Source organism: Akebia trifoliata, chromosome 1 (assembly GCF_017979445.1).
Source record: "Akebia trifoliata isolate Shusen 1 chromosome 1, ASM1797944v1, whole genome shotgun sequence".
In the NCBI taxonomy this organism is placed as follows: domain Eukaryota; kingdom Viridiplantae; phylum Streptophyta; class Magnoliopsida; order Ranunculales; family Lardizabalaceae; genus Akebia; species Akebia trifoliata.
The window spans coordinates 2,128,850-2,137,882 of record NC_141375.1 but is presented as its reverse complement, the minus strand read 5'-3'; the positions used below and the strand labels follow the sequence as shown (position 1 = coordinate 2,137,882).

Sequence of the window (9,033 nt, the reverse complement as noted above, 5' to 3'; positions counted from 1 at the left end):
TTTAAAAAAAACACTTACTACATTAAAACAGTAAAATTGTCATTTTAGTCACTATATTACAAGTAATCTAACAAGCATAAGGGGTGTGGTGTATATGCAAATACAAGATCAATGGGGGAGGGATTTACAGATAGTTTAAAAACCAAACCTATTATATGTATTATTTTTCTCTCTTCTCATGTTTTTTTTTTTTAAACCTTAATAATGACCAAATTCTGCCTATATTGTGTTACATGCTCGCACCTTCTCGTGGCTCTCGGCTCTCTTAACCGATTACCAGAACAGGAAATAGAGGATAAAACTCATGCCCTGATCAACAGCTCATACACATTACTGTTGTTATCACCGCTAACACGCTTCAGCATTTCAAAGCTTGTCCGACTCCCCAAGAAATCAATCCGCTTGAATTGCACATTACCAGTTTCGACTGATTCTTTACTAGCATAGATTGATCGAAGCCTGTCTGCGTGCCTAGAGTCCGTGTGAATTGCAACAGACACCTCATCTACTGACATATTTTCCTGCAAAAAAGCATGGAGTTCAACTGATGATGCACCAATCTAGACCATCAATCAACACTTTTAACATTATTGATAGTTGAAAAAATGTGATTCATTTGTAACAAGGGTATTAGTCCTCTTCAATGCATACCTGATAAAATGCATAGATATGATCTAACACTTGCAAACACGTAAAATCGTTATCGCTGAAGAATGTTCTAGAAGAAGGCCCCATCTCAGCAAAACGATCAATTGGGAACAGAATTGTAAGGAAGTGATTTTTGAATATCTTCTCTAATTTCTCACTGTAACCAACAATCCAATGTAGAAGGAAGACAGTTAACAGAAATGATCTTAGATTGTAAAATGGAAGAATAAGGAAATTTTTGACACCTTTCTCTGAGAGGACGGGAGAAGTTTTCAAATGAGGCTTCCGAGTCCCTTCCATCTTCTCTTGCGTCAAAAAACATAGATGTGTGTTGTCCACTACTGTCAGTAGAGTCTGTATAGATACAAGCAGATGAAGTTGGATCGGATATTGACCAGCATATCGAATCCAGAAGTGTGCTTGGGGTGATTGGACGTATCGGATTTTGACACGTCTGTAGCTTTGGAAAAGAAAAGGCCTGAATAAATGACATATTTTATATCAATAAGAATCACAAATATTGTCCCAAACATGAATACAACAAGTAATAGACAATAGACTATTAAGGAATACTCGGTAAAGCCAGATATCATCACCTACACACTGTATGCACATGAAGCATGCTAACCACCCCTTATAACTTACACCCCAATTTCTTAAACTATTTCTCACCCCAATTAAAGATTAAAACACATCATTCAAACATTACAAAGGTTTGGCTCAAATTTTTATCTCAACATTATAACACTAGTTCAAACACTTTCAGTAGTTGTTTACAATTATGATTAGGCTCATATACAATCTTAAACCCAAAAAATAGAAATCTAGAAGACAAAAAAAAAAAAAAAAAAAAAAAAAACAAGAAAAAGCTTTGATTGGCACCCCAACTTTTACTTATTCTCAAGCTTTCACATATTTTCTTTATTATTATTTGGAATGTAATAAGCAAAAGTTGAGGTGTCAATAGCATCTCTCTATTTTCATATTTTGGGACTAGATAGATACTGCCACCTAGGTGTGGGGGTAAAGTCTGTGTGTGGCAGTACTACAGACCACTGGTCCAATAAATTACACTTATTTATTGGGATTGGTTCTTTGTTGAATATCTTTCATATTCTATTGAAATCCCATCTTGTAGTTGTTGCATCAATCCTGAGACTTCCCTGTCCAAATATGCCATTTTGTGGGGGCAAATAAGAGTGGAAATTTTTTTGTGGGGGTAATAGCGGCAGATTTTCTATTCGACGCTGTTATCTGTTGCAATATCTCATAAATCCTTATAGACTTTGAAAATTCTTGTGGGAGCAAGTGCCCCCATTGTAAATCCGCCCAAGTGTGAACATGGGGTTTTGATCTCGCATTCATACACAGACTTTACCACTTCACCAAGCATTTAAAGATATCATATACTTAATATGAACTCAAGTATTTAAAAATATATTTATCAGCATATAGAATAAATTGGATGGAGGTGGTGGCATATAGGGTTTGTGTGTCTGCTTTCTATTGGTGTTGGAATTCATTGCACAGGAGAAAAAGAAAAAGAGATGCCAATGGTGTTCAATTTATCAACACAGAGATGGAAAAAATACAACATACTGTCTTCATCTTAATCAAATGTGGCTTATTATAAAGGAAACAAACATATGGAGGACAAGAAGTTCTGCAACAAGAATGCAGATCACTTATCAGTTACCTGCATACGGCGACCACGGCGGTTTCTAACCCCAATTTTAGCAACATTCACAATTTGTTGCCTCTCTTCAGAGCTTTCTCTATTCTTTTTATATGTTGGACAATCCTTGGAAGTCCGAGCACATTGAGGGTCATTATTTTCCTGGAACACATTGAGATAAACACAGGAATTTTCATAGAAAAGATCGAGTTCATGGGAGCATGTCCATTTAAACTGCAACCTCTTTCGAATATGCTAGATGTACTTTTCATATTTTGGAATTAAAAATTATAATCTACATTTAAGAGCTATTATTTCAGTGCTATAAAATTCTAGCCACCCCAAAGCTAATGCTTTGCTTCATATAAATTAAAATCAATTCAAACATGAACATCATGACATTACCTGAATATTCTTTTCTTTCTAGTAAGCCTATGGGGAAAACAAAGAGTAAGAGTTGTTTGAGAGTAAGGAGCGGAAGATACCTGTCCAACAAAGCCATTTTGAAAATTTTCTAGGATCACGCCCACCTGCCTAGCTAGGTCAGCAGACAAGTGAACAAGCCTTTGCGCGTAGTTCTCCTGTGCCGTTTTAAGGATCCACGGTGGCTGAAAAAATTCAAGAGTAAGCAATTATTCTGGCAGCCCAGAGTCATAAGGTACTCGCAAAGGTGACTTGGATATCTTTCAACTGGCAGACAAGGCCATTATTCATCGTATGTAAAAAAAATGTATGCCGGCCTCACAATGACTGCCACCCAAACTTTTTACGTCCAAATTGGATCCCTCTATCAGTCTCAATGTATAGGGTGTTTAATGCAATAAAAATATAATGACACGCAACAGAAGCACTCACAGTAACAAGATTGTTTACGTGGCCAAGATATCTCTTGATAGAAGGCCCTTCACATACTACATGAGTTGCACCACAGCCAACAAACCAGTGATTTATGACTGTAGCACCTTCTCTGGCCGCCGCATCAACAACCTACCACAGCATACCATAAAGGTTTATAGAGTTGCTCAACACGCCTATATAACTACTGATTAAGCTAAAACTAGAAAATGAAAATGAAAATGAATAAAAGCTCTACTGTTAAGATACAACCCCCCTTAATTTTTTTGATAATGTATAAGATTTTATTAAAAGCTGAGGAAAAACAGGGAGGTCGAGAGGATCATCCAAATACAATCTTTGCTGATAAAGCCAACTTCAAGATCAGTTTTTCAACTGAAACACAAGTTGTTTAGTAAAATATAAATTCTACCTTGCTTTGCAGCTTGTCTGAAACATTTGAATCAACATAAATGGAGTGACCAGAGAGAACTAATTCCCTACTTTTCACAGACTCCTTATGTAAGCCAACAGAAAGACAGGACTTCTCAGAATCAGCGACTCCAAATATGTGATTCAACTCCTGTCGCAAACCATTTTCTCCCGCACTTTTAACACTGTAAAGTGATTCACTCAGTCTCACTGCAACATGAGTACGCCAAAGAATATCAGTTATTAAAAGAGGAACATCCAGCAATATAGCTCTTATAATATCCTCTGATAATTATTAAAGACCAATATATCCACATTTTTATCTACCATTTTACATTTTTGGTGGAAAATACATGACAACACCATTCAGCTTTTATGATTAGTTATAGCAATGAAATCCCATATAGAGAATATCTCCACCCCACAAAAAGGTTATGTAAACGATCAATCAAGGCCGTCTAATAGTAGGCTATCTCACTTACATTGACCATAGCCTAAAACTGCAATATAATGAAAGATCCCAATTTCCAATCAATGATTTTAAATCAGGGACCAAAGCTTGTCTTCCATTTAAAATCTTATTAGAAATTAAGTGGCGCATCCATGCAAGAGGTGGCCTATGACTTGGAAGGTTCAAACAAGGACAGAAACCATCCCAACTGCAGAGACTGATGACTTGAACTCTCCAAATTAACAGAACTTCTTAGCATCAATGTTTAGAGTGAGCAAGAAATATGTTGGAATAGGAAAATATAAATGTTTCCATGGATTAATTTAAGAGAATCTACCAAAATAGACAACTTTTCAAACTTATTTACCAAAACGGAGCACTATACATCTTATATACCAAAACGGTAAAAATAATAATTTCCATATTTTTGCTACCGAAAAGACCCTTTTTGTCCAAAGGATTCTTCTGACATGAGATTAGAATGTATTTTATACAATGTCAGAAGGAGCCTTCTGACATGAGATCAAAATGTATTTTATACAGCGTCAGAAGAAACATTCTGACCTCATGTCAGAAGGATCCTTCTGACACTATATAAAATAAATTTTAATCTCATGTCAGAAGACTGTGTCTGACATTATATAAAACACATTATGATCTCATGTTAGGAGGATCCTTCTGACAAAAAGGGTATTTTCGGTAGCAAAAATATGGAAATTATTGTTTTTACCATTTTGGTAAATAAGATGTATAGTGCTCCGTTTTGGTAAATAATCGATATGTCGTGCATGTTTTGGTAAATTTGCCTTAATTTAACATAAAATTAGTCAAAATTAAAAAGAAAATTGCTGGTACTCACCATTCCTTCTAACACTATCCACAAGCCATCCCAAGGTGACAACAAAGAGACCATTTCTTAGTCCATGCTTCAAAGCATGCTCAAATTTTTGCCCACCAAAGCTGTAAATAAGGTTAAGAATCCATGTACATTCCAATATTTTAAGAAAACCAAATATAGAAGTGAAATATTTGCATCAAGATGGAATTTGCTCCTCAACAGCATTATGTGACAGGATATCTGGACAACTAGATGTGTGCACTGAGGATGCAGATTGGGACTGTATTGACCACCTAATCTCTCCGTTGCAACCATGACTTGTTTCCTTGCTTCTGTCATGTTACGAAGCATATGAATAAATCACATGTTTAACTACTTGAATAAAGTAGTAAAAATCAATTATGATCATTTATGCATCAATCGATTATACTTTACAAAAATGAGAACCACATGATACTTGCTTCACACCAAAATATCAAGCATCAACAAGAACTAGAGACCTAATGCAGTCCAAAAATACACCGGTAAGGGAAATGGAGATTAAAAATTTCATTTCCAATAGTTCTTTTTTAACTAAAACTCTATTTTTTTTTTTTTCATATTCACACCGTGCCAAATGGAATCAAGCGTCTAATATATTTTTGGTCCAACTTTTCAATGCAGACGGCCTACGCACACTGAATGTCCAATTACCCTAGAGAAAGATATAACAGAAGTAAAGACGAAAACTCAAGTAGGAACAAAGGAAGAGATCCTCCACGCCTTTGACGTGCATGTGGCACACATCCACGGTAGTAGGGATCCATTTTCTGTACTGATAGTCATATCTTATAAGCAAAACACAATTAGTAATTGATAACCTTATGGTCTCGTAATACAAATTGAGTGAGGTGACTTTCATTTATTTATTTTTGGCTCTTTTGATATACATGCAAATATGCATGGTTTAAAATATCAGAATGTTGGGCTTAGACGCATAGCTCAGTTGGTTTGACACATTGCAAAGCAACTTTGAGGTCATGGGTTCAAGTCCAGCTTACCCATAAAAAAAATTTATATTGGAATGTATCAGCCGATACATATCAGTATTGACAAAGACCAATACAATACATTGACCCAGTAATGTATCAGGTATGTATCGGTTTGTATCAAATTTATCGGCTGATATCATACCGTTTTTCTCATTAACCAAAACATTCAATTGATACTACATTTTAAACCTTGTAAGTATGTTCCAATGGCATCAAAGGTTGTCAAAGGTGGTCGTTGCTCAACAACTCCTATCTTTTGTAAGAGAATAGGATGCATCATATCACGATTCATGAGATACATTGTATCATTGTCCATGTATCTCATAATAAAAGGAAGGTTAAGGTTGTGATTAAGAATTAAATATTTAGCAATATCTATTAAGATATCCTACATTAGGAATTATAGATAATTAGTATATCTATATTAGGTTAGTTTCTAATATCTTGGTTGATATAATCTCTATAAATACCCTAGTAGGGTTCATGTATTAATCATCCAAGAATCATCAATAAAATTTTAATTTTTAACATGGTATCAGAGCTCAAGCTCCATTGAGCACATCGATCTTGGTGCGTCATTGTCGAACCTAAATCTCTTTTTTTTTCCTTTACTATTGTTCTAGTTTTCTTCAATAAAAATCACACCTCCTTCTATATATCTACAAATCTCTCATATCGAAACATTCATCTCTTACGATCTCATTTCTTTTTTCTTATCTAAAATCTCTCTAACGAGAGTTATTTCATTTAAATCACACAATCCAACTTTGTATGCTCTTTGGAAAGATCATTACAGATCTGGACTCGTAAGCCACCGGCTCCAACAGACTTTAAAAATAAAAAATAAAAAAGAGAGCGAGATTCGACAATGATAGACTCCACAGATTGACGGTGACCACGAAGAAGTACGATTAGATTTTGGGCAATCTAATAGCATCTCAATTGATGAGATCAAGAGCAACCACTCAAAGAAACCAATTGCATACTCTTTCTTCAAAAGACCATGCAATTGCGGGAGGATGTAAGAGAATAGGATGCATCATATTATGATGCATGAGATACATTCTATCATTGTCAATGTATCACATAATAAAATGAAGGTTAAAGTTGTGATTGAGAATAAAATATTTAGCAATATCTATTAAGATAGAGATATTTACGAAAAAGTGAACAACTTTTGACAAATTTACAATCCAGGCTTACTATTCCTTTTAATTACCAAAATGTGAACGATAATGAATTTGGAGGTTTTTAAAGTGACTATTTTGCAGGTTTAAAGTGACAATTTCATTTTAAACCTGCAAAATAGTCCCTTCGTTTTGAATTTTTTTTTTAATGAAAACGTGATTGTTCATGTTTTGGTAATTAAAATGAACAGTGAGCTGGAGTCGTAAATAACTCATTTTCAGCTCACGAAATAGTAATACACCCATTAAGATATTCTACATTAGGAATTATAGATAATTAATATATCTATATTAGGTTAGTTTCTAATATCTTGGTTGATGTAATCTCTACAAATACCCTAGCAGGGTTCATGTAATATTCATCCAAGAATTCTCAATAAAATTTAGTTCCTTCATCTTTAATCTAATTTTGCTGGACTGGTTTTCGCAAATTGTTGATAAAAGTCTGGTTTTAAAAGCTTATGTTCGTCTGTTTCATTAAGATAAACATAATTGACACCCTAGGATATCCAAAAGTGAATTGTAATAGAAACAAACTTAATCAAAAATATTTCTATAATTTCCAACAAAACTAATCTAAGACACAAGGTTTACAAAGTAAAGATCATAAAACCCAGTAATTAGAACAAAAAAACCTGCTACCCTTTCGACAAAGATTGCAATTAAATTCAAAGTATTTAAAAGTATACCTTTCGACAGTCCAGTAACACATATAACCAGGCCAGAGAAGGGACCACCAGCGCGAACCACGGGCACAGAAACAACGGACAATGCCGGGGACATTGGTTCTATTGATTGCAAGCTTCGAAAAGAAGACAACGACGATGAAAAACCTACAAATAATCTCGAACAGCCCTTGCTGTCGATCACATCTGCTCTACCACCAGTCATAACTACTCAAAGTTACAAGCGAAATTCGCATAAAAAAAACCCAAAGAATCACTCATTGAACCGGAAACATCTTTTTAACAAACGTAAAAACTTTAACTGCAAATGAAACAACAAATATGAGCGGGAAATTTTTCAAAAAATAAAATAAATTATCAGAAAAAACTCAAACTTTTCGGAGTAATCTTCGTAAAATCACAGAAACGACGTGAGTACACGATTCTTACAAAGGTTTTTAAATAGAGAGCAAAGTAACAGTGTAGAGCAACAAAAGTTCAAAAAACGTAACAGTTTTACAAAACTAAAAAAACCTAATTTCGTTCACTAGATTCACAAGAATCATACAGAGAAATTGCGAAAAAACAATACAAGAACACCAAACGACTTCAAATTACAGAGATTCACCATCGAGAAACACCGAATTTTAGGAAAGAAGAAGAATCAGAAACCAATCAAAAAGACGAAAGAAAGTTATAAAAATCGACAAAACTATTCGAGTTTCTTGTTAAAGGAATCAAATCTAGAAAAATCTCAAAAAATGAAAACTTTTTGAAGGTTTCGAGAGATTGAGATTCAGAAATCAGAGAGAAATTGTACAATTCAGAATTTAAAGAAGAAAAATTGAAAATAAAGGCTTTGAGATTTTCAAAAAAAAAAAAAAATCTTCAAAAAAAGCTGTCTGTCGAAATGGGAATCACACTTCTTCACTCGCAGTTTGAAGCGCTTTTTCTTTTTTGTTTCAGAGATGGGAGATATAAAAGTTATATTTCCTAGAAAGGACGAATCTTTCTAAAAATTACAAACTTACCTCTCAATGAACAGTTGTCGTAGACTCGTAGAAACCCCAAAGTTATTAAAATAGCCCTCTAGTTTTATGAAATTACTGATTACACTACATCTTTGAAGGGGGCCTGTTACGTATTTATTGAGGAGTCAAACGTGCGCCGTGTAGTTAGGGTTCGAGACAAAAAGGCTAACGTGCACGACTTTTCTTTTCTTATATTGTGTTTAATTTCAAGTTGTTTCTAAAAATGGAAATATTTAAGAAA

General features: G+C 34.4%; 1 protein-coding gene across 2 annotated transcripts; it reads right to left on the bottom strand.

The window, feature by feature from the left end:
* On the bottom strand, nt 1-8,694 carry LOC147410335 (uncharacterized). Of its 2 annotated transcripts, none has more exons than XM_086434010.1 (10): nt 7,786-8,694; nt 5,119-5,210; nt 4,900-5,002; nt 3,591-3,799; nt 3,179-3,310; nt 2,809-2,931; nt 2,345-2,485; nt 894-1,108; nt 652-805; nt 1-521 (listed from the first exon to the last, which is right to left on the bottom strand). In XM_086434010.1, the coding sequence occupies exons 1-10, from the start codon at nt 7,985-7,987 to the stop codon at nt 303-305; spliced, it is 1,590 nt and encodes a 529-aa protein (XP_086290136.1). In that variant the 5' UTR covers nt 7,988-8,694; the 3' UTR covers nt 1-302. The 2 variants fall into 2 exon arrangements, with proteins under 2 accessions (XP_086290136.1, XP_086290131.1); XM_086434005.1 differs by having other exon boundaries at nt 894-1,126; nt 7,786-8,692.
* Nucleotides 8,695-9,033: the final 339 nt, after the last annotated feature.

What these genes read in the sequence shown, in the direction of transcription:
- LOC147410335 (XM_086434005.1), bottom strand. Translation starts at nt 7,987, where the DNA reads ATGACTGGTGGTAGAGCAGATGTGATCGACAGCAAGGGCTGTTCGAGA. An exon ending in CAGACAAGCTGCAAAGCAAG is followed by an intron (nt 3,311 to 3,590) that starts GTAGAATTTATA and finishes ATGCTGTGGTAG; the next exon opens with GTTGTTGATGCGGCGGCCAG. An exon ending in ACGTAAACAATCTTGTTACT is followed by an intron (nt 2,932 to 3,178) that starts GTGAGTGCTTCT and finishes GAATTTTTTCAG; the next exon opens with CCACCGTGGATCCTTAAAAC.